The sequence below is a fragment of the Neopsephotus bourkii genome, unplaced genomic scaffold (assembly GCF_033783945.1).
Source record: "Neopsephotus bourkii isolate Nb327-2 ecotype Australia unplaced genomic scaffold, CSIRO-AGI_Nbou_v1 NB_1749, whole genome shotgun sequence".
In the NCBI taxonomy this organism is placed as follows: domain Eukaryota; kingdom Metazoa; phylum Chordata; class Aves; order Psittaciformes; family Psittacidae; genus Neopsephotus; species Neopsephotus bourkii.
In genome coordinates, this window is record NW_026902223.1 from 4,985,213 (window position 1) to 5,010,058 (window position 24,846).

Sequence of the window (24,846 nt, forward strand, 5' to 3'; positions counted from 1 at the left end):
TATGGCAATTGTTAAACATGAAAAAAGGCTTGAGCAACAGTGCAATTGGAGGGGAACATGAATGGTTTGGGGCTAAACCCTTGTGTAGAGAGTGAAGGTATTATTTAAAGTTTAGGTAAACCTCAATTAACATATAACCATGTGCATTCTTGAAGCATTGTGCATTGATACTGTCTCCCAGAAAATAAATAGGTATAGAAAATTATAGACTTCCACCACCATGCCGCTGAAGTGCAGTTATATGCACCTTTCATGCATCTCTTACATTGGAATTCAGTGCTCTAGTACCTATTCATATAATGCACCTTCCACAAGTGTGGCAAGTCACAGCTGTTCTGTAGATGTATCTTTTATCACATTCCCTGCATTTCCAGCACAGAAGCAGCGTTTGCTTCCCAGTAAAAACCAAATGCACTTTTTTTACTACTTTGTGGATGTATTTAAAAAAAACCCACCCAACTTATTTATGAGGTGGCATAAATCAAAATCTATGCCGAACTGTCTGACAAAGGTTTTGAATACCATTTGCTGGATTCTATTGCACAAGCACAGCAAACATGACAGTCCAGCAAGAGCTGTCTGTGCCTGTTTTTAGTTAAGGTTTTGATGACAGTGTTGGCATGGTTAGTTAGATGTTTGGGTGTTAGGATTTTAAATCACACTGAATCCATGTCTGCCACTTCGAATCCGATCCAACTTTTAAGTGGATAATATTAGAGTTTAGAGAATTAATATAATTACCATTTAATATCCCATGGCACTGATAAAAACCAAGGTGGTTCCAAAGCACTACATACAGAATATTAAAGCATGCAGAGTATTCTCAAAAAGTAATGCATTTTCATACATAAGCTCTATGCAGTGCCTTACATTACTGTAGGTGCCCTAGATGTACAAGGGGGTCATTTGCTACCTACTTTACAAATATGTTTTCATAGCTGGAGAAGCATTAAGGAATTTCTATGTGGGGTTCTATCTCTACAGAACCAGTCCAAACCAAGTGCTGATTAACTTAATGAAAAGCTTCAGAGCTATTTCCTCACTTTATGTGTAAATTCACTGGTGTTAGTATTAGCTTTCCCAAGAGGCTCCTTCAGACTGCTTCAACAACAAAGGTATTTCATCAAAACAAGATCCTACTAATGAAACTGCAGACTACAACCCAGCAATGGTACCCCTGTGTGTGTACGTATGGGGATAAAAGTACTTACTTTTCATCTGTATTTGTTAGGGGGTCTGTACTGGACATCTTCTTAGGCACACTACTTTTGTTAAAGATCAAAATGAAGGATGCTGACACAGGTAGTTCTGGCTCCTAGGCACGATAATAACTGCTGTAAGAAAGGAGAAACCACTTCTTGAAACTTACAGGGCAATGTTTATTATCAGACACTGACAACTATTCTTGTTTGTTACTGACCAGCTGAAAGCAAGTGGGAAAAGAGAACTTTCATCACAAAGCACACACACTTCATCGCTGAAGAAAGGAAGCAGTTAACTCAGCCTGCACTATACATTGTACCAAAACTTCTGACATCTTAACTTCCTCTTAATTTATGAGACAAGAATTAGGGTCAACCTGAAACCCATGCGATTAAAACCTAAGAAATGAAATAGCTGAGATTACAACTCCAGGATAAATCAGTGTAACTGCTATAGACAAAACCAGTCTCATTCCAGGGAAGGTTACTTGTGGAGGGAACCTTGTTTTGAACATGATCGGGTATTTTGTGCATCTTGTTTTCTCACTTTTTTGAACTTTAGGCCTATGGAATTCTCACGTGAAATATGTCAGACATAGGCCAAAATGCATGGAAAATGGGGTTACACACTACTAATGTAGCAGAAAACAGCAATTCACATTGTACTTTTATCAGTGCATACGACAGGGTGACAAGAAATACAACCCTACATGTACTGAGCTATCATCACTTGGAAAATTACTGTGACAGTGCTAATTCAAAATTATGCCTTTGCATCAGCAGCAAAACCTCATGAACCCTCACACGGCCACCAACCAGAAAAGATCCTTACTCCTAAGACATGATAAAAACAGGACAAGGAACTCTCTGAACACAGGCAGAAGGCAGCCACAGGTGCTACTGGCACCAGTGGTATGCTACAACCTGGGTTTAAATACAACAGCCTCCCTGGGTGCACAGTGCCAGCCTCCATAAAAACGCACTGAGCAATTCCTGCTGTATTTCTGCATGAAAAAAACAATGTGAAGTTCACTTTGGAATAGCACAAGTTTTCCTGCAGTAAATGTTTCAGATCTCTTGCTAAAGGATCAGAAAAAAAAACCCACCGTTTAAGTACACGAGACAACACAGTATTGCTTCATTCTGGGCTTTGTGATCCTCTTATTCAACACATCTAAATGGAAAATGAAGCGGTATCAGGACGTGCAGAGGCACTGAATGATTCACGTTACTGGAACCGGGCACAGAAGAGCAGCAGTGCCCTGAAGCAGCAAACCCGAGCACTGCTACGGCAAAGTTTGTTCTAGTGCAGGGGCCACCTGTCCCGGCGGCTGCTGTCTGCAGACAGGCTCAATCACTGCAGCATGTCAATATCTGTGCCTAAACAAAAACAAATCCTTACACCCTACAGAGTGAACCTGAACGGGGAAACACTGGCGTCAGCGTCCAGACAACAGCGAGAAGACGATGGGATGGAGCCTCCTCTCCCTGTTGCTACCCCGCAGCAGTGCCCGCTCACTCTCTACACACAACGCTCGGTGATGAGGCGCATCCACACGAAGGAGACTTCACCACCGCCCGCTCCTGCGCCCACCGCCCGCCGCAGTGACCCCTCTGAGGTACCCGGGCAGCAACCACCGCTACTGGGAGAGCTCTGGCGGCCCCGGAGGCAAACAAAGCCCGCCCGGTGCGGGGCCCGCCGGTCCCCACGGCTGCGACAGTTACCTCGATACGCACAGCGCCGCCCGAGGGAAGGACAGACCGGCAGCGAGCCCTACGCTCCGCGGGAGGGCGGTGCACGGCAGCCGGGGCGGGGACACCGAGCCGGTCCCACGCTGCGTCGGGAGCGCGCACTCACCGTGTGCCGAGTCTCGCGAGAGGAGCCGCCCGCGCGCCCCCGAGCATGGGGCTGTGCGGGTGGGGCTGGGCACGCTGCGGGTCCCTGCGGCTCCCCGGCGGCGCGGGCCCGCTCTGGGCGCTGGTGCTGGGCCGGGTGTCCCCGCGGCTGGAGGGGAGGGCTCGGTGCGGGCTCTGGGTGCCGGTCCCATGGGGGGCCCGCGGGCTGCGGAGCTCCAACCCCTTCACCCGCAAGCAGGAGGAGGAATGGCGGCGTCGGAACCGGTCGGCGCTGGCGTACATCGCCGCCGCCGCCGTGGGCATGGTGGGCATGTCGTACGCGGCCGTGCCGCTCTATCGCCTCTACTGCCAGGTACCCGGGGCACCGGTGCCGGTCCCTCCCCGTCCCCCCGGAGGGGTGCGCGGGTCTCTCATTGCTTCTCTCTGTGCCAGGCCACGGGCATGGGCGGGACGACGGGCGCTGGGCACGGCTCGGAGCAGATCGAGAGCATGCAGCCGGTGAGGGACCGGGTCATCAGGGTCACCTTCAACGCAGACGTGCACTCCAGCATGCAGTGGAACTTCAAACCGCAGCAGAGCGAGATCTTCGTGAGTGCCCCTCGCCTTCCCGCGTCTTGCCCTGAACCGCTCGCACCTGGGGTGCGAACACCTCGGGTACCACCTCCTTGGTGCTGCACAGGCACCCGTTTGTGGTCCTGAGCCCTGGTTTGGGAAACCACACTGGGATGCTCCTAGAGTGCTGCTGCTTCAGCACTGTGGTGGTGCGGGTTGGGAAGGCAGGGCCAGCCTCTGCTACGCGGGCAGGACTTGATGCCTCTTGTAGTGTAATTGAAGCGTAGCTGCTCCCATACCATCCCATTAGGCTGCCAAATCCCAATTGCTATCCCAAGTGTATCAGTTTTTATATATATATATACACAAAATATATACACCAAAATTATATACACAAAAGTAAATACACCATAAAGGATGTGTATTTGGCATATGCTTATATGCATAAAATGGGTGTGTATATACATATAAATCCATATAGTGTAGCCATATACCTAAACCTCTTCTTGCCTCTATCCTTGTAGGACTGGTTTGATTTTTGTAGTCTAACCTTACTCTTAAAACTAGTTCTTCATGAAAACTCTCACAAGGAGTTACGCTTCTCAATTGGTTTCCAAGTCCAGCTCAGAAAGAATAACCTCAAATATTAAATGTACATCCTGTATAAATCTGCATATTAAGAAAGCCCTGTGTGCTGCTGAACTGTTCAGAATAATGGAAGCGTTGCTGGCAAACTGGTTAAGATTAAAAATGCACACATGTAACATTATTGGTGCTGCATGTGATTTTGAATGGAGGTGAACTGAATAAGCAAAATGTTTGTAAAGTAACTAAACTGACCCAGCAAAAGATAATATAATTCTAGCTGAAGTCCAAAGAACTCTGAGGATGCAGTGCTGTGGTATATTAACAAAAACAGTGCCACTGTGCAATTGCTTCATACAGGTGGTGCCAGGAGAAACAGCGTTGGCCTTTTACAAAGCGAAAAACCCGACTGACAAACCCATAATTGGAATCTCTACATACAATGTAATACCTTTTGAAGCAGGACAGTACTTCAATAAGATACAGGTAAGTGTGAACAAAGCGAAGATCACATTTTCCTCTATGTGACTGAGTCATACTCTTTCTCATTTGAATCCTGGATCCATTTCTAGTTTTGAGCATTTTGAGAAGATACCTTGATTTTTCCAAATGCCAGCACGAGTTCAGTTTTAGTCATCCTACCTTAACAAGCTGCAGCACACATCCGATTTGAGTGGCTCCTAAATAACAGGGTATTTAGTAGCCATGCACTGGGGGCAGGTGGCAAGGACGTGAGCCAGCCTGGCCCCGTTGCACCTGAGGACACTTTAAAAGCTCATTTTGTTCCCCTGTAACACAGAAGAAACAATTGCTGTCTTGTTGCTCATAGGGTTGATCCTTCCCAGGATTATAGGGGTGTACAGAGAGTAAGAGTAGACTTTGAAAGATGAAGCTCTGTCACGTTGCCGGAGATGAAGTTTACCATAGCTAGTGTTGTCTAACTCAGTTTTTTCTTTCCACCCCATGCAGTGTTTCTGTTTTGAAGAACAACGACTGAATCCTCAGGAGGAAGTGGACATGCCTGTCTTTTTCTACATTGACCCAGAATTTGCAGAGGACCCTAAAATGGCTAAAGTTGATTTGATCACTCTCTCTTACACCTTTTTTGAAGCAAAGGAAGGACAGAAGTTACCACTTCCTGGGTATCAGTAACAGGCAGTCTCTACACAATTCAACTTCTGGTACGTGATTACCAGTTTAGAAACCATTTTTCCATGGAAGGAAGAACTATGGGAATACTGTGTGGTATGATATTATATTATTAAACCACCATGGGCACATGTTGCTGTTATGAAAGGATATATTTTTATTAAAAAAATAAACAACATCTGTAGTTGGAATATCATTTCTTGGGGATGAGTGTTTCTTCAGACAATAGAAGGGAATGCTATTGCTGATAGAGGAATAATCTTGAGTACTGTGAGGCAAATTTTAAACGCAAGTGTAAAATGAGATCTTCATTTAAACAGAGAGTAAGAAATCAATTCATCAACCACCTAATACTGCACTTCTGCCTCTGAAGAGTAACTTCCATGTAAGCTACTTGATAAAAAAGTGAAAAACAAAATCAGTTCATGAAGTCTCAAAGCTGAACAAAGACTGCATTGCTACATAACTCTCCTATGGCACAGAAGGTTATGATGATTCAGAAGGTGATGCACCCTCTTGAGTTAGTACTGCATCAGTAGTTCACTTGGTAAGAGCAGACTGTTATCATCTGAATAAGGAAGAGCAGATGTAAGCGCATCAAATCTGTGGTATGGGTTCAGTTTAGAAATGCCACCCTCAAATTTTGATGCTGTGTTCAGCCCAGTACACTGGGCACCTCCCCACCTGTGTATGAAATACTTTGAAGGGAAAGGCAGTACCTGAACAACTACTCTACACTGCAGCCTAAATTAGTAGCCTAGGAGTCTCAGAACCCCAAAGGAAATCAACCTCATTCAAGTTCAGCAGTGTTATCAGTTGTACAGAGGTACTCATAGGGGCAATCTGTACCATCACAACATGCAAGTCTGTATTCAGGTAACTTGGTCATTATCTGTGGGGTAGGGATAATAACTGCTTATCATAGCTTTGCAAGTGAGGAGGGAGTTGAAGAGCAAGTTTAAACCTCATTTTCAGACAGGAATGAACCTCAGTCCAGTACATCACCTGCTGGGCCAGTTCTTTCTACCCTTTCAGCAGATGAGAGCTAATAAAGGCAGGCTAATGTTGGTTTGTTTGGATCCTAAGAAGGCAATGTGTGTATTAGAAGTAACTTGCAGTTACTTCAAGTCTCATTTATGTTTACATACAATAGTTTGTTTTAAGTGGATACTACCTTTAAAATGCATTACTTTAAAATGCACCTAATGTACTTACTAGGTGATTAAATAGATTCTGCATGATATTCATGTCACATCTGCATTGTAATAAAGTTTTAAAACTTTTCATTCATCTTTCTAAAGCATTTTATCCAGCAGAACACATGGAGCCCACTCAAGGGACATAGATCTGTATGAATGAGCTTTATAATCAATTACTCCAGTTATGCTTCAATAAGAAAACCCAAGACAAATCTTCAAATCCAGGCTAGAAAAAACAATTCTTACCTGGGCTGCCTTTAGTTCATTGCCTTTTTGGAAGCTGAGCCGATTACAACAGTTCTCTCACATTGCTTTAATTCTGGCCACATATTTCAGGAGAACAGGAGCATCCTCCCTGGCAAGTGCCAGTCCCCTAAAAATGTGGGTTTCCCCCCTCACAGAGACTGAGCACATTCCAACCATAAAACGAGCTTCCTGACCTCAGTAATCTGCCAGTTCCCTGCCATCTATCTATGACCACTTTACTTTACATATGGAAAGTTCAGTTCACAATCATCCATTATGGATCACCGTACTGAAGTAACTTTTTCTGTTATGCTTTAGTGTCCCACGGTTTTACCAGTACAACTAAGCTGTAGGGAAAAACTGATCCCATTGCTCAGCAGTTTTCTCAGCCTGCTGTCCTGACCATTGCAAATAATACAAGAAAAATAATAAATAAGATACTTCAAATATTACCTACATTTGGTATTTCATGGGATATGCATGCAAAAACTCAGACATGATGGGGTTAACTTCTCAGCATTTCATTTTATTTGGCATTTTATGCTACAAAGTTGCAGAGCCAATGGAGAATTCATCACTTACATCAGTTAACATAGTGAATGTGTAAAATACAGTATTTCACAACCCCCCCTAGCTTATCAGCTATGAACACCAAACAAGTTCTCAAACTTTATATCAATTATAAATTCAGAGAACTATACCTGTTAAAGTGCACATTTTACATTCAGCATTAAAATAGATAAGGCACTTTAATTATTAAGGTAATTGTTATTAACAGGGTTACACAGTTTGATTAAAAGATAACCACTGCTCATCTGCATTGTAGATGACTATTTTTTCCTTCACCAGAACCACCTCTGCAGGGCAGGAACACTGAAAGAAATTACTCATCCCTCTCCAATATTTACTGAGTAAATAAGAGTAGCAACAATGGAACAAGCAGGGGTTTTTCTGTTCTGCTCATCATGGATGACAGCACCTCAAGTCCCAGCTCAGGTTCTTAGGAAGACAAAAATCCAACTATATTGTGGGCTTGTAGGAGGAAAAACCCTGTATTCAGAATATGAATTTGGAGAGTTAACACTGCCTGTCTTCAGTCATCTATCAGCATCCTACATACCAAAGCCCCTTTTAAACTTTTAGTGAGGTAAACACAGACAGCAATGAGGCCGAAAGAGAAACTGGGTTCACAGATTCTGTAAACCTAACATCCTTTTTGTTTGTGTCAAGTGTTACCTGATACACAGAAGAATTTGGAAATCATGTTTTAAAGGCCCTCAAAATGCTTGAAAAATAAATAATGAAAGTCACCTTGAATAAGAGACAGCTGAACACTGAGGACAAGTTATCAAGGTGTAGAACCAAGTAACACTTCAACTTCCACACAGCTCAATAAACAAGTATTGGAATACTATGTCTAAACACAAAACCTGTTCTATTATTCACTTCTATGTTACAGGAAGCACTGCATAGGGCCAGCATCAGAGAATAACCTGCATTCAGCAAAAGACTTCACCTCCACCTTCAGCATTTGGTATTCTTTTTAGCTTCCGCCTTCAGCACAACATCAATTTCTTCATAAACAGCTCTGAAAGAAGAGGAACAGAACAACTCCAACATCACATTTGTTTCATCTTGACAAAGTGCACCAACAGAACCATGAACTGCCAAGAACATGTAGTGTTTGCCTAACAGAGCAGCACCAGCTGCAGGATGCCCAGGTTTCCATGGAAACAAGGAGCAAATCCTATGGTGTGTCTGTGACAATACAGTTTTTTGATAGATACCTTTGGACGTGGTCATTTTCACTGAAATAAATTTGGGAACAGGAGTGCAAAATGCAAATGGCAAAAGCATACCCTGTACTGTGCAATTAAAAAGAGAAATCTTTGGTAAGATTTTTTCTACATCAGAATTCCCCAGAAATAAATTCTGTATCAATGGCTCAAATTTTTTACAATTTATTGGTACAAAAGGAGAGTTCTGCTGTCAGTTTAGTTTTGTATTGATTTTCTATCACTGCAGAGGATTTTATGAGACTGTGTTTGACTCAGCATCACTCCACCATTTTTACAGGTGCTGTTTAATGAACATATAGGAGCTTATTCCTTAATTGGTCATGCCAGAAATACTGGAATAAAATGTACAAAGCACAGCCACTCTCATTTACATTAACAATCCAGTTGGCCACCCAACTCAGCCTAAATAGCATGCATGAAGCGTTTTCTCACTTAGAAGAAAAAGCCTTCTTGCCTTTGGCACCTAAGACAACTGTATTATTAGCTATTGTAAAAGTTACTTACTCAGTAGGAGCCAGGGGATCAAATTCCATTATCTCATAGTAATGAGGTGCTTGTGCCTTGTTCTTTGATTCAGCTGAAGAATAAACACAGATAAAATACAGGTTTAAATGTAAATGAAAAGCACGCTTGCTGCATGTTACTTTTGTGTATCTTCCTGAAAGTAGCAGATTATCTCTTATGAATCTAGTTGCTTATAGACAGATAAGTGTAAGAGAAGCTATGAGTAATACCAGTTTTCATCAATGCTTGTTGCACCTAGTCTTTAACAGCTATTATGTAGCCCTTAAGTTCTAACAAGAAAAACACATCTCTGTAGAAGTTAGGTGGTCTGCAGTATGTATTACCTGCTGCTGACAATCCATTTGATGGTGTAGTTTGTCCTGGATTCAGAGGCACTGGGCTTAAGACAGTCGCCAACTAAGGACATCAAGCAAAAGACCACATAAAGAGACTCTTCTATGAGCACTGGTTTGACTTAACTTCTACACCTGTTGACTTATCATTGGACTCTGACTATATCACATAAATTCAAAGGCCAACAGTAATCAATCTTGTTAATCTTGATTCTGCACACAAACATCAAAACATCTTTTAGTGTTATCTACAGCACAATTGTATAATGTACTTCTGCGTAATTTGTTACACTACACAAAGACCACAGTATTCACAATACAGGTATCTGCTTTTGTTTGTGGTTTAAAGTAGGGAATATGCACATGAGCTTGAGGACTGCTTCTCATCTTTTCTATTTCATGCTGTCTACCACAGGACAGCATGAAATTCCTAAAATTACTTCAAAGCCCCTTCATCGTATTTTTTTTTTTAAATTCATATTCATTTTGGGGTTTGGGTTTTTTTTAATACCTTATTTGAGGGAGGAAATACACCACAGTAACGTAACAGCAGCAGGAGTTCTCAGCTTGCTTCACACAGCAACAGATTAAACTCAAATAACAGAAGAACTGCTTTCTGCAAACTCCCCTGTGATTATGCTGGACCCAAGAAAATATACTTCCATATTAGCATGTGGTATCAAGAGTGGAAAGTTGGCCTGGTCACCAAACAAAGAGTTGTCACTGACAGAAAAGGGCCACAGAAGACACCTCTGTATCCCATTTGGACAGCAGGCAGGGTAAATCCTAACCGTTTTCATTCTGACAGCTGCCAGCAGAGAATGATTATTCTGAACATGAGCACTACTCACATTGCTATATGTGTGTCCAGCTGGATCACTGACACTATTTTTTGATGCTTCAGTTGCAAATCTAGGACAGAGTAATACAACACATTGGCAGTAACTGAGAAACTGTTAAAACTGTACATTCTGATTGTTACGCTGCTTTTTAGCTGGTCTGTCTTTACCTGATGTCACAACTGAGAGCAGAATGGGCAGATGGGCTAGTGTTCCATTCACACTGAAGTTAAGGAACTAGAAGGACACCTCTCATCTTGAACTATTCTTACTGACCTCTACAATTCATCTGTTTATCCCTTTCACTGCAGCACTGGCAACACTCGAGCACAAAGCCCTAGGTATCTCAAGAATGTTTTGACTGTTGAGATAAATTCATGTCTATGACTAAACAATGCTGCAGGTGTATTTTTAAGCATGTTAAGCAATGTCTGGCATACAGGTAGTTTTCACTTGTTTTAATGAACTAATGTGTAAAAGTAGAAAATCTGTGTTCTCAGGGCTTTCTATAAACTCAGAAGACGAATTGTGGAGTACTGATACCTCTGAAGATCTGTTGTCTGTTACCATTTCTTGATAAGAGACTACTCACGGGAATTGCTGAGCTAAATCTAGCTGTGGATAAATTGATGGATGATGCTTGGTTTTGTCTTCAGGGCGTGCAGATATGCCATCTGAAATTTAAAGTGACAATTAACGATCACTTAAATGTTATTAAGCAAATGTTAGTTACTTGTACTATGAACACTGAAAGGGCAAAGTTTTGTTTGGAAGGCATATAAAGTGTCTGAAACAAATTGCTGTTTATAACATGAAAGGCAACATTTGAATAAGTAAGAGGAGGTTTCAGATGCAATATATTTATCTCCTTAAAACGTCAGAACAAAATCAGTAGCGCTGCACATTGTAGATACCACTTAAAGCTTCTTTCATTAACTCTAAAAGATTAAAACAGAATTACAGGCATTCCTTCCTGGAGGGACATTCACACCTTTAACATCAGTATATTGACTCTCCTAGAGTGAATAAAGGAGGGTCTTCGGCAAACAGTCATAAAGGGTACCAAACTTAGGGTCTTTACTCACTCCTCTAACTATGAAGGAGATCTAAAGTTAGAGGAGATAAGTACCTTTCTCAAAGTGAACTGTTTCTAACACTGTCTCCTGAAAACTCAGGACATCAGGGACATCTGTGTTTCTTTTCTCCAGGTATACAGACTAAGCAATGACCAGACTGTTTTACAGGCTTCTCTGTAACAGAAAACAGCATGTTCTGCTGTGAAAATTTATATAATGGGGGGGGGGAGATAATTGCTTCCATCATAAACAAATCACAGGCAACTTTATGGTAACTTACATTTTTTCTCCATGTACACACATCAGTTCTCCTTTTAAGGAGATTTAAGGAGCAGCCTTGAAGTCAAGGAGTATCTTTGTTTTCTTTCTAATAAGGAACTTGATTGCTCCACTGTTGGTGAAGCTTTAGGAAACCAAACTGCAAGAGAAATATGCCTTACTTACTACGGCCTGAAGGAGACGCTGCAGAGTCAATAAGTACCACTGCAGACACAGCAGATGGCAAATCCAAGGAGAGGTCAAGTAGATCACTTGAGGGAGCAGATGGTTGTTTCCGGTAGAGCTTAACATTTGAAAAGGAATAAAGTTTTTGTTTGGGTTGGTTTGGTTGGTTGGGTTTTTAGAGGAACTTGTACAGCTTAAACAAATTGTGGGTTTTTTTCCACACAACATAAACTCTTAAAATCATAGTATTATCATTTTAAGTATGAGAGAATACCAGGATTTTCTGTGTGTGTGTAAGATAGCTAGTGAAACAAAAAGTGCTTTCCAGAGAAGATCAGTTTCAGCTGTTTCAAGCTGCTATTTCAAAAGATTAAGGAAAACAATTCTGAAGTAGGAAACAGAATGAACTCAATTCTAAAAAGTAACCATGAGCTTGTTTGATACAGGTTTGATACTGATCTTCTGATTGATCCTGTACAATTATTTTCATGCCTTTTATTTGTATACTGAGGTTTGGTACATACTTAGGAGATTGATTTGGGTAGGGAAAGTTCAAAATCACAACAGTGTTTCCTAGGACACAGAAAAGGGTTCCCCTCTGAATGTGTTAGAATTAAAAATGTAGCCAACCAAAGATTCTCGGAAACTCACATGCTTGAATCAGACAGGTTTGGTCACATCAGGTTAAAAATAAAGATGATGCATTTTAAACCTGGGGACTCCTGAATAATGAAAATGTACAGACTGCACCATTTAGACTATTAAACTAATCCAACAAAGCATCCATCAAGCAAAACCATCCACCCACATAACCAGAATGCAGTTATAGTGGCTTTTCAAGGAAAACAAGATCATCTTCTACCTTTTTTTGTCAGCTGTATTTCAGCATTCACCATGCAGTCATTTTCCTATTGAGCTCTAAATGACGAGAGATTATGGCTTTGCAGAAACTGAAACATGTGCAAAACTACTCTGGGCAATATAATTAACAACCATAATTAGCAATCAATAAAGGATAGTCATTAAAGATTTGCTACAAGCCATTATTCACAATTCAGAAAAAGATTTGACTCAGGGGAAAAAAACCCCATCAGGAATAGTGAGTTCTAATAGTGTAATAGTATTTTGGTCTATAAAATGCCTAACTGAGAACAGATGAAAAGAAACATAATGGCTCCTCATTTTGTAGGTAGCAGATAGTAGTGCTGAGCTGTAGAGGTATTAAACCAGCATTTGAATAGATCTCTCTCTCATTTTTCCTAATCAAGCTTCCATCTTAGATTTGACATTATTTGCTACCTCAGTTAAAAGAATCTGCATGAAATTCTACAAGCTAGACTTTAGAAAGATCAGTAGGATCTTTCTAAACAGCCTGTTGTCTCCTCTACTTCAACTAGAGAATACAGTTCTGCATATATCAAAAGTGTATTTTTCATGATGAACAGAAAAAAGAGTATTTACAGCCCAGCAGTTCACCTGTAATTACTCACCTCTTCGCGCTCACGTTTTATCCTCTGATTCTCCAAAAAACGCACTCTGTTTCGGGAGAACCTGTTGAAGTTGCAGAGGTAGATGTTCATTCTTGCATTTCTGTGAGGTCATTCATAAAACTATAAACCAGATACAATCAAAGTTTCGATTATAAAGACTCCAGAGGTGCCATACAAGCACTACAGGTGCTTTTCTCTGGGGCACTTGTCCCTGCACTAGACTCTTCCCCAGAGCTGTGGTCCTTCAATCACCTAAACTAACACCAATCAGCTTGTTCTTGGGCTTACTTTTGAAGACAGCCATCTGTTTCTTCCAAAGTAAAATCAAGGGACAGCTGACAAAGTTTGCCTCTGTTCATGCAGGGTAGTAACTACGAACACCCACTATGCCAAACCTGGCTCCTTCTGACCAGAACACACTTCCAACTGAGTCCCAGGAAACTTTCTATCCTCAATGGTCCCCACATTCCCTCATGCCATCTCAGGACAAACCATGTGACTCTTGTGGTATGCAGCCTGCTCATTACTTCAGGCATTTGTAAAAAGAAGGAAAAAAATCCACTTGCAGAAATATCTATGTACTAGGAGTAAGAACAGTGTTACACGGGGTCCAAAGGAGACCCAGCCAAGTGATATTCAGCATCTGTAAGGTCAACCCATTTAAGAAATAAGAACCCTAAGTGGTATGGCCATGAGACTATCTATACAACTGCACTGGCTATTCAGGATTACCATACTAGCAAGGCCTATGTAAGACAGTATAATGGAAGGAGGAACAGAAGAAAAAAAACCCAAACAACTTTCCAACTGCAGAAAATGAAATATTGATCTGAAATATGGCAGATCATGGAAGTTGCTGGAGCCACTAGAGGGAGTCATTGTTACATCCATCCATGTTCATTGCACAACGGTGATTGCTTCGGATTTAATTTGGACTCCACATTAATAATGAGAAACAGAGAATGCAGCATGACTTGTCTTTGAACAATATACATAGTATGAAACAGATGCAGCTGGTTAAAAACAGTTTGTCCTTTACATATTTCATGGCGCAGACGGAGTTCCATAGAACCAATCTTCTGCAGCAAATATTAACCAAATACACTTTAATATTTAGCAACTCTCAAGTGCAATGCAACTGCACCCAGGAAGACTCATTAGGGTTCATTAAACCACGCCATTACAGTACTAAAAAGCTGTAGTTTTCTGTTCAGTCTCACTATGGCAAGTTAGTTGCTCCTTCAGTCACCAGACAAGTCATTCATACGGAATTTCTTGAAGTGTACCCACAATCTGTAACTCATAGCTGAAGAAGTTCTTGGCCTTGCCAGTATTCATCAGTTGTAACAAAAACATAAGCCCGCATCTGATTTCAGTGGATTTACAGAAGCTAAAGAGAATTCTGGTTTTGCTTTATTAAAATGAAAAACTTCCTAAAGCAAGAAGTGGTAACACCATTCTTCCAGGGCAGTTACTGTAAAATATGCCAACACTGCTGTAGACATAAGATTTAAGGATAAATGAAAGCTAAATGTTACCAAGATTAGGCCCAGTTTGTGCCATAACACTCAGAAGAATCACTGATATTTTCAGCGCAGCATTCAGAAAAGGATTAAAAAGAAAAGATGACTAAATTCTCTAAATCTGCTAAAAATCACTGCACTCGATGCATAATGATTTCTAGAGCATATCTTAGCCATGGAGGAGATCAACTACTTAACATAGAAGGCTAACTCTTGTTAAACCAGAATACTCTCCATGAGTATACTTGTAATATTTTGGGGGATAATACTGGAATTTTGAGTTTAAAATTAATTTCAGTTTTGCTGGCATCCACTCATGCTACCAATGACGTAATAGACAAATATAAGGGATGTCAAAGCAAGTACTCTGTTGCTTCCACATGTGAAAGAAAAACATTTTCTGCTGTAACATAAGTAGAACAGCATGTTTCAATCTAGCTGAGAAAACCAAGCGACTCTTAAGCATGCAAGGAGGCTAATCCATAGCCAGTTTCTGCAATAAAGCTGTCGAAGTTGTTTAGAAAGGAGAACAAGTATTCTTTCCTGGAAGCATATACACTTAGCAGGGATAATGACCACCATCAGTACCAAGGGGCTTGTAGCAGACTGATGACAAATTCACTCTGTGCTACCAAAAAGGAATGTTAAATTCCTAGATGGTTTTTGTGTGACTTCCTGTCTGTGCTATTAACTTGTTTTACCCCATTCTAATGGGTTTCCAACTACCTTTGTTAATAATTTCTGAGGTGTTTGGGAGCAGGCAAATACATAGCTTTCTCCTTTTGAATCACTTTATTTTCTGGACTTAAGTGTAAAAATCTGTCTCCTTGTGGAGGATCAACATTAAATGTAAGTACTATCTGCATCTATTAAGTGCACTTACTCAGCGAAGATACCAAGTGTTAGGAGAGAGGCTATGTACTTACTTACCTCTCATGTCCCAGGAGGACATCATTCAGATCTTCATTTACTTGTATTAACTCAACTATCACATCTTCATTCTCCACTGTCACCAGCAAATCCATGATCCTCTCCTGCATCATCCGACAGGTCTTATACAGTTTCTGCCCAAGGCAGAGGAAGAAAAAAAGAAATATATAAATCGTAACTGTGTCTCCCAGCTTGTCAGTTCTGTGGAAGAATGATAAGAGACTTGAGCACTGCAGCCTCATGTGAAACATTCCCTAATTTACACAAACCACACGCATACCAAACATTGCAAATAGCGTAATTTTCATGTCTTTGATCTCTGCAAGGCAGGTTGACAACTCCTATCATCACTACCAGCTCTCCTACCCAATCCCTACCTCCTGACCCACCTTTTATTTCTCAAGATGTATCTGCCTCTAAAGTCTAAATTACAAATCACAGAATAACAAAGACCCCTCTGGGTAATGCAGAACAAATTTGATTTGATCCTGTTTGCAACTGATTAAACTCAGCAGGATACTTCACATGGATGTGATGGATGTGATCCTGCTCAACGTCTGCTTGAAGGAAAGACAATAGTAATCAAAAAGATAGAAGTGCTCCATGACACTAGCCTAACTATTCCCTTAAGTGGGAAAGTTTGACAGCACTCAAATCTATTCACTTTTTGAGGACATAACACAAACCCAGCAGAATTATGAGTTTGTTGAACAGAATTCTGCCCTATCGCCAGTTGAAATAGAAGACAGTTTATTTATATTCCTCTCCACTGCAGATTTTGCATGCTCAAAGAAACAAATTCTTTAGCAACAGGAACTGCAACTCAAGCCAACATTTTTTGCCCCCCAGTGTGCATTTGCAAATGCTGGCTCTGTGTCAGGAAAGAGGAAAAAAAAGAGGGAGAAAATTGCTCCATTTGCATAGTGGTATTCAGAAATTGGTATTCTTTTCAAACTGATTTTTTCCTCAAAACCCATATACTTCACATAAGTAAATGCTTTTATTTATGTAAAAAAACAGTTTTGCACCCCTTTGGCAACTCTGCAGAAGGATTACAGAGTACCGCACCTTTCAGCACTGCATCTTCATAGCCCAGGATAAAACACACAAAAATGTATTCAGCTTAATGTCTGTAATTAAATTTACAACCTCTGCAACTCCAGACTTTTCTACCATTTAAAAAAATGTGTATTTCTTATGACTCCATTATACAGGCAGACCAGCTCCTTTGTAAATATCCATATTCAACAGTGAAGAAATTGAGACACTTGTTTTTTGTAGCACGGATTTCCTATGCTTTGCTCCTACCCACAAAGTGCAGGCACTCTTCTGTTCTGAAAGCTGGAGTTTTACAGTGGTGGATGACCAGCTGGAATAACAATCACCAGTGATTCCAATGAATTTGTACTAATTCTTACCAGCTGATGACCTGGACCCAAATTCTTGCATGTCCATCAAGTTCACTATCCAGTATGAAAGTTTGTTACCCTTCTTTGCTGACACTGAGCTTTAGCTATTCTTTAACTACTGCTCCTGGTCAGCATATTATTTCAACTGAGATCTGCCTTGTCCAAAACAGGGTGGAGAAAGGGAGGAGCTTAGCCACTAATGAAGCTGCAGAACTGAAAATATGTTGCACTGATCAAGTTTACCCTGTTAAGAGTTTTTATTATCCAGATAATCAGGACTGAAATTAATGTCTCCAGCTCTCTCAAAGGCTAAACAAGCAGCTTTTTTAATAAAGGACTTTGTTCTCTGACAACAAAAGCCTAATCCAAGTAAGAGCCACAAACAAAGGGGAACGTTAAACACTGTTAAAGGAACAGGCTAGCCATGCTTGATGCTTTATACTACTCAGTGCACAGCAGAACAGAACAGAAACAACAGTGAAATTAACACAGAAGGAATGAAATTTTAGTCACTCTCCCACAAATGGGAACTCCACACCCTGTCCTCAAACTTCTGCCAACAATTTTATTACTGGGAGTGTCAATAAGAATCCACTGGTTTACTGTGGGCAACCTACCATGTGCACCCACATGCAGAAGGGCCACAATAGGAGACAAGAAATCAAAGACATACTTTTCCTGTTTGCAACCAGAAACTCTTGCTTTGTTATGGACAGGACAGAGAACATTAAACCAGTGCATTCTCCCACTTAGGGCTGGTTAAATCATTAAGGCCAGTCTGCACCTTGGCAACCTCCTTGGTGTACTTCCCTACAGAAGTAATGTGCACAGAACAGCCATGGATTAGCTCCCTAGGTGGTGTCCAGTGTTGGAACAACTTACACTAAGCCCTTTAGTGTAGGCAAAGCAAGCCCTCTGTAATCTATTACAACAGCTATTTTGTCTGTGTAAAAAGTGTACTCTCCTCAGCCCCTTGCTTAGCTGGCTCTTCCTCTTTGGGGTCATAGCTCCACAAATCTCTGCAAGACATACAGTGTTGGAGATGTGAGGAACGTCCAGGAGAGCAAACCCCCCGGAAAGATTGCATCTGTCTCCTATCTTGTTTCCTCAGCGCTGCCTGTCATTAAAGATGTGAGACAGCAATGCCATCTCACCTCCAGTTGTGAGCCAGCCCATAAATGGACACAGATGAACAGCACAACCTTGAAAGTAAACCAACCAGTAAAGGTTCCTTGCAAAGGAAATATTCTCCACTGAGCCAGAGCACACTGAACGCTTGCAAAAATTAGATCAACTCTCCAACACATGTAATGCTGACCAAGTACCCAAAATACTTCCTCATCATAGGCATTTGAAAGCAAGTTTAGAAACAGAAGGATGTGATAAAAGCTTTTTAAATTCTTGCAGACAACATGAAACAGAAAAATGTCCACTGACACAGGTCACTTGAAATGCTAAAGTAATAATGCATTTTTAGTATTTATAAAAGAAAATACAGCACAACCAAGTAGAAGAAATCACAGAAAGAACATCTTCATGTTCACCATCAAATCTAAACTAGACTGTTGCAATATGCTTCCTTCAGGCTACACTTTAAGAGCACGTGGAGTCATCCATAGCACAGCAAGCTCCCAGTCTTTGAGGTCACGCACTTAAAACCAATGCTTCATATTCTTCACTGCCTTTAAGGTACTGGTAATAATAAAGAGAGCACTGAAAACTCCAGGACGGATATGAGGGAGAGAGACTGTGTTATCATCTATTTTCCCACAAGGCAACTGCGTTCAACTGGAATGTTCTCTGGGCTGTTTGACAGAACGTGCTTAACAGAGAACGCTCCATTATGAAATTCCTTTGCCCTTGGAATTCCCTAGAGCTTCAATTTGCATTGCAAGCTGTATTGTCTTTTCCTGACTATGTCTGTGTCAGGGAAGGTGAAGGAAACAAGAGAAAGCTGAGCAAAACCAGTGACAGAAACCTGTTGTTGGTTTCCATTTGGCAATCTGAATCCAGATGTTAAAAGAAAGGATGTAACACATTTTAAAGTCAACTTTGACTAAACCAAACCAATATACCCCACCAATGAGTTCTTATACCTGTAAAAGATTCATGTCATCTGGATTTTCAGAGCCAGGGACGTTTTCTTTCAGTATTGATGACATGACTCTCACATTTGTTTTTGCCATATCCAGTTCACTGTACAGTTTCCCAATCTGTTGAGGTCAACAGGACAGAATATTGTATAGGTGAAAAGAGCGAGCAGAATAACTCTTCTCTCTAATATGTACTTTCTTCCCATGAGGTATAATATTAGCCTCATCAGCATTATTGCACTCTGGTGATATACCATGAAAATGAATGGAATCAGCTCAGCTTTTATATGTCCAATCAAACTAAGATCCAAGTCTGATAGTGCTATTAATTTTCCTAGCAGTTAATCCTTCTCACTAATGTTACTGTTACTCTTTTCAGTTAACTACAGGCCAAGCAGGAAGGGAACAGTTCTTTCCTACATGCTTTTTGGAATAGTTTCTTCACACAAGCCTTATACAAAAGTAAGTTTGGCTTTCTCACTTATCTTTGAAGCAACTTTCATCAACTTGCATGACAACATTGTTAAGACATCATTAGGTATTCTCATACTTGAGTAAACGATTCCATTTTTTTTGGTTGTGATGCAGCCTGTCATTGACTGACCTCACCTCTGCATAGTTTGCTTTGGCACACCATCACATAACAGTTCTTCAGGAGAATGAACCTAAAACTGTGAATATAGAGCTATGCCACTTGAACTGATGGTCCCTTCCAGTGCATTCTTCACTGCATCTGGTGGTCTATATACCCAGGCTGTTTAAATCACACATTAGCACTACATTTCAAGTGGACCCACCATCCTCTAAACCTGCTGTACTGCACCTGATCAGGAGTCAACAACAGTGTTGGCCCTGTGGGAAGAGGTGGTGAAGGCTGTTTTGGAGGATTAGAAGAAGATGGTGATGACTTTGTAGAAGGCTGAGATGAAGTCTGCAGAAAGACAAAAGAACAGAGCTCTGGTTTAACAAAAAAACTGAAGCGGACATACTGATGAGAGAGCTACAAAACATCTTCATCAGACCAGACAACTGGGCATTGGCTTTCTCATGATCAGTGCTCACAGCGAATTTGTTGAGCAAGGTTCTATTTACAGGAATAAATCTGATGGTTATTTTGTAACAAAATGAGTTTTGGAATTCAGCTATCTTTTAAATGGGTTTTGAAGCAAATTCTACCACAGAAAAAGTGGGAATGGCTAAGAACAGGCTAGCTCCTTGAGCTCTTAAGCCATCTAACAGCCAAGAGTCCTTCCCAAAGCACCACTGCAATTTTATAAGAAAGGATAGTTTAGAATGTAATCCCACTTGGAAGCAGTGGAAAAGTTGGGAGCTAAAGTCTGGGTGTTTCCACATAACAAACTATAAAGGCCTTATGGATTGAAAAGCTTTATCTGCAGAAGGCTTCCCTTGCATGGCATTTGAACTGACTGTTGTAAGACAAAATAAATCCAAACCTAAAACCCCATGTGCAGAAGACTACACATATCCAAGTCCTTCACTTCCTAGAGAGGTAAAAACTGTGCTCAGGTCTGGTGCTGCCAAGATCAGCAGAAGGTTTGCCACTGATTTGAACTGGCACATACATGTAGTAGACATATCATCTGTACTGTACTTGGTGAGAAAAACAATACTGCCTATTCAGAACGTTCTTCACATAGCTTGTTCAAACAACCTTTACATATGTAAGCTTTTGTGCATTCCACTATCCAATCATCAAACCAAACTCAGGATAAATCAGAGTCATTCCTGTCTGCACTGATTACAGACATCCAATTCTGCAACTGCAATTGGCTGATGGTTTTCACACTTCCCAAAACTCTTGCGCAAACAGCTGGAGATACAGACAACAATCTCTTCTTATAAATTTCTACCTCTCTTGGCTTAATTTTAAAGGTAGATAACGTTCATATTCTGAACAGTATATGTTTTCATAAAAAAATCTTACTCCTTTTAGTTGAGGCCTTCAGAAGTTGACATGTTTAGAACACTCAGCTCTCATTCATCTTGAAATAAACAGTGTGCCCAAACCCTTTATACATTTCAAAAGTCTCAAGAGAGATGCTTCCTTTTTGAGAACATAGTCACTAATCTGCAGTTTGAAATAAACTATTATATAGGGCAGGTTTCTTTGTTGTTATCTTAGCTGTTATAATTGAAACTGATTCCTCCTCACATGCTTAAGTAGGTTGGTCATATTCTGCCCTGGAGCACTTAAATAAAAACAAAACAGACACACCTGCTTTGTCTACAGAGCTCATACAATAAACACATCCTGTTTCTGATTTACAATGGATAATGAAATATCCTTGTGCAAACCCACCTTAGGTTCCCCTCTGCTGGTGTCAGAAGATGGAAACTCCACTCCTTTCTTCAGCAGTTCTAGATAAACTTCTTTTACTTCGCTCACATCCACATTTCCTGGGAAACCTCGGGCCCATGTCTAGTTTTAAAGTAACAAGAACAGTAATAGTCACAGAAATGGACAGTCAGTGGGTCAGACAAGTGTTTCTAAAACGCACAGTCCTAAAGGCAGGTCATGTCCTCCCTCCACTCCAGCTAACTCCACATTCAAAGCAGCAGGAACCACAAGAGCTCTATCATCCAGGTCTATCGCCTGGACACGTTCCTCTGTAAGCTTATCTAGGTGTTCCTGCTCCGGCAGGGGGATTGGACTAGATGATCTTTTGAGGTCCCTTCCAATCTCTAGCATACTGTGATACGGTGATCCTGCTTGCTAAGTGCAACCACAGTGGGAGCACAAACACAGACTTGGAAGGGAATATAAAAGGTGGAGGTTGAGAGTTTTCCAGTTCTCTCCCTTTATCTTCCAGTTTGTGCTACTCATGCATGAAGCAGTGAGAATTAAGTCTGCTTTAGGAAAGGGTTCCCATGAGCATGTTGCAGTACAGAAACGGGCTGCATCACTAAACATTTACCATACAGCAGAGACACAAACACGTACTGTTTACTTTAGACTTACCATGATGAAGGACAAGATTTTCTCCTGCATGTCAATTGGCAGATTATATCTTGGATTCAGTAGTTTCACTAGCTTGTCCTTACAGAAATCTTTCTTCACAACCAAAGACTGGAATCTTGGGCCACAGTTCTCTATACACATGTCAAGCAGCTGCACACACAAAAAGTTTCAGTTACACAGATACTAGGAATAAAAAGCCAACTTGACTGCTTTTGTGTCCTTTGGTTTAATTTCTTCCAAGGTGGTATGAGGAAATAGATATGAATAGATTATATCCACCTAGATATCTCATTAGAATGTTTGATGAGGTTACTACAGGGAAAGAGTAACTTACTGTGTGTACAAATATACCTACACTATACTAAATTACGTGTGTTAGATAGAGTTACACTATTTTTAAGAAGTATGATCACCCTTGTTTCCATGTCATGGCAGTTATTGAACATATGGTACCTTAACAGCATGAAATCTGAACATAGCTTAAAAATGGCTTGTACAGATTTGGTAATACAATTCATTCACTGCCTAGCATAGAGGTACCCTGGCCTGAGAGATTCTGAACAACTCTATAAGAGAAAATAAGAAGATTACTAAATGCCTCTCTTGTAATCTGCCCTGTGAGAGAGAGACAAATGAAAAAATAGAAAAGAACAAATTCAACATCTTGGAGTACAATTTCTTCACATGTTTTAAAGGTCACATTGATTTGAAACAGAACAGTTGAATTGTTCCAATTGTCAGATTCATCTTTACAAAAAAAGTCTACTTCCAAAACTCGACTTAGGATGATCAGAGTAGGATCCCTGCAAGCAACATGTCTGAGCTACGAAATAGAGCAGTATGCGATAATGACATAATACTTCTCCCTTATACACCTGGAGATGCCTGATTACAATTCCCATTTTACAGAAGAGATATCAAAATCTGTCACTACATCCCAGTCACTGGAAATCAGGCCAATACAAGTCCTGATAGGAAACTGGGGTTAGTCAGATCAGGTGCAGAATCAGAAACAGACCTCTTGCCTGGCTCAAATCTGGAGATCAACCACAGGACTATGATGGCCCAAGTAGAGAAAACCAGTCATTCTTGTGCTTTTTGCTCTTCAACCATATATTTACTTTTCCTCCTATTTTAAGAGGGAGGATAGAAAGGTGAAAGCAAAGGGTTGAAATTAACAAAAGGTTGCAAATGCAAGACAAAACTTCCCTTGAATCATGCAACAAGCAGATTATATTCTCAAAAGGATACACAGGTTTCAAGGGACACTACTGTAATCTTGATAAGAGTAGGTTAAATATACTCTCCTGTTCAGAGCAGACTATATTTGACTAAGTCAAAATAATTTTAGTAACTCATTTTCTAGCCTCAGGATTTGGGGATTTTTCTCCCAGCGTGATCAGGAACTTATGGGAAAACAGGTTTAAGACCAGAAGAAAATAAATTGCTGAAACGAAAACAGGGTAGAACAAAGAGATGCTGGCAGACTGCTGTGCAAAAAACCAACTAACTGAGAGATAATTACAAAAAATTCCTGGCTCGAATCATTATTTTTCATTTGAAAGAGTACATGAAACATATGCTAATAAGCCAAGCCATTTGCTTGTGCAGCACTTCAAAGGTGGTCTGTGTAAAACGTTTTCAATCCAGTACACGGGAAATCTAGTATGTTACTCGTATTTACTTTGAATGAAAGTACTGAACTATGGGCTAGATCCTCCCCTCAATTATGCCAGTCCAGCCCAGTCGCTCAGAGTGAAACTAAGCTGGTGTAAAAAAAAGAATTTAACTCAATTATTTTTAACTGGACTATTCATGAACAAGCCACTTTTGTGCTAATAACACCTTTCATTAGAATTTCAATATAGTTATTTATTGTTGCAAGTAGTTCTCAAGCAGTCCCATTGGAATGAATAGATCCAAGGTGGCCAAGTCAACCACTGTTTCACATTGCACACTGGTATCTCAATAGAAACATGTTTTAATAATAGAACTGGCAAATTAACTTCAACCAAACCATTAATGGCTGAAGAGCAAATGACTGGCAGGACCAAAGAACTGTTTGAAGTGACAGAGCTGCTATGTTCCAGACTAGCTGATAGCAGATGTCCAGCTGAGAGATCTGCACTGAGCTAAAACGGGGTCAAACTGCAGTAAAAGCCCTCTGGTTCACCTGACAGCAATACAGAATTAAAGTGATAAAAGGCATCTGAACAGAGGTGAAGACAAACAGGCAGAAACAAGATGGGAAGAAGTTGGTGGGTATAACAGAAAGCTACATTCCTTATCGATAGAGAACTCACTCAGAAATCAGCAGGACTGCCCATCTAAAGCAGCCAAGAGCTGTCCATAAAGTTGCAATGAACAGATGTAGTTTGTGATGGGTATTTCTCAGACCTAACTGAGTGCAAGAAATCATAGATGGAGAGTTTGCTTCTTTGTTTTTCTGACTCAGTGTGAACAAGTCATTAATGCATCTCCAGGATTACACTCTACTAAACATATAGTGATGGCTACCCAGAGACACCATTTCCAAGTGCCAGAATTTAAAATAAACCTGTACAAGCAGCTTTTTCAGCTGCCATTCATCAGCTACAGTGTAGTGGCTATGTAGAT

General features: G+C 40.7%; 3 protein-coding genes across 5 annotated transcripts in view; 1 reads left to right on the forward strand and 2 right to left on the reverse strand.

The window, feature by feature from the left end:
• Nucleotides 1-1,730, reverse strand: part of STXBP4 (syntaxin binding protein 4) — a 69,230-nt gene extending 67,500 nt beyond the window's left edge. The window contains exon 1 of the mRNA XM_061377427.1: nt 1,212-1,730. Within this exon, the coding sequence (XP_061233411.1) occupies nt 1,212-1,249 (38 nt within the window). The 5' untranslated portion in view covers nt 1,250-1,730. The remainder of the gene's footprint in view (nt 1-1,211) is intronic.
• Nucleotides 1,731-3,071: 1,341 nt separating this feature from the next.
• On the forward strand, nt 3,072-5,476 carry LOC133225014 (cytochrome c oxidase assembly protein COX11, mitochondrial). The gene is made up of 4 exons (XM_061376995.1): nt 3,072-3,411; nt 3,492-3,647; nt 4,557-4,682; nt 5,166-5,476. The coding sequence occupies exons 1-4, from the start codon at nt 3,106-3,108 to the stop codon at nt 5,346-5,348; spliced, it is 771 nt and encodes a 256-aa protein (XP_061232979.1). The 5' UTR covers nt 3,072-3,105; the 3' UTR covers nt 5,349-5,476.
• Nucleotides 5,477-7,286: 1,810 nt separating this feature from the next.
• The window catches only part of TOM1L1 (target of myb1 like 1 membrane trafficking protein), a 30,343-nt gene continuing 12,783 nt past the window's right edge, over nt 7,287-24,846 (reverse strand). For all 3 annotated transcript variants that reach the window (XM_061377413.1, XM_061377414.1, XM_061377412.1), the window contains 12 exons: nt 22,231-22,380; nt 21,571-21,690; nt 20,074-20,181; nt 19,254-19,370; nt 15,749-15,882; nt 13,296-13,356; nt 11,806-11,923; nt 10,878-10,959; nt 10,298-10,358; nt 9,438-9,510; nt 9,094-9,166; nt 7,287-8,378 (listed from right to left, as the gene is read on the reverse strand). In XM_061377413.1, the coding sequence (XP_061233397.1) occupies nt 8,315-8,378; nt 9,094-9,166; nt 9,438-9,510; nt 10,298-10,358; nt 10,878-10,959; nt 11,806-11,923; nt 13,296-13,356; nt 15,749-15,882; nt 19,254-19,370; nt 20,074-20,181; nt 21,571-21,690; nt 22,231-22,371 (1,152 nt within the window). In that variant the 5' untranslated portion in view covers nt 22,372-22,380 and the 3' untranslated portion in view covers nt 7,287-8,314. The remainder of the gene's footprint in view (nt 8,379-9,093; nt 9,167-9,437; nt 9,511-10,297; nt 10,359-10,877; nt 10,960-11,805; nt 11,924-13,295; nt 13,357-15,748; nt 15,883-19,253; nt 19,371-20,073; nt 20,182-21,570; nt 21,691-22,230; nt 22,381-24,846) is intronic.

Coding starts and splice junctions, on each gene's coding strand:
- LOC133225014 (XM_061376995.1), top strand. CDS start 3,106: ATGGGGCTGTGCGGGTGGGGCTGGGCACGCTGCGGGTCCCTGCGGCTC. Junction 3,412..3,491: donor TCTATCGCCTCTACTGCCAG/GTACCCGGGGCA, acceptor TCTCTGTGCCAG/GCCACGGGCATGGGCGGGAC. Junction 3,648..4,556: donor CGCAGCAGAGCGAGATCTTC/GTGAGTGCCCCT, acceptor TGCTTCATACAG/GTGGTGCCAGGAGAAACAGC.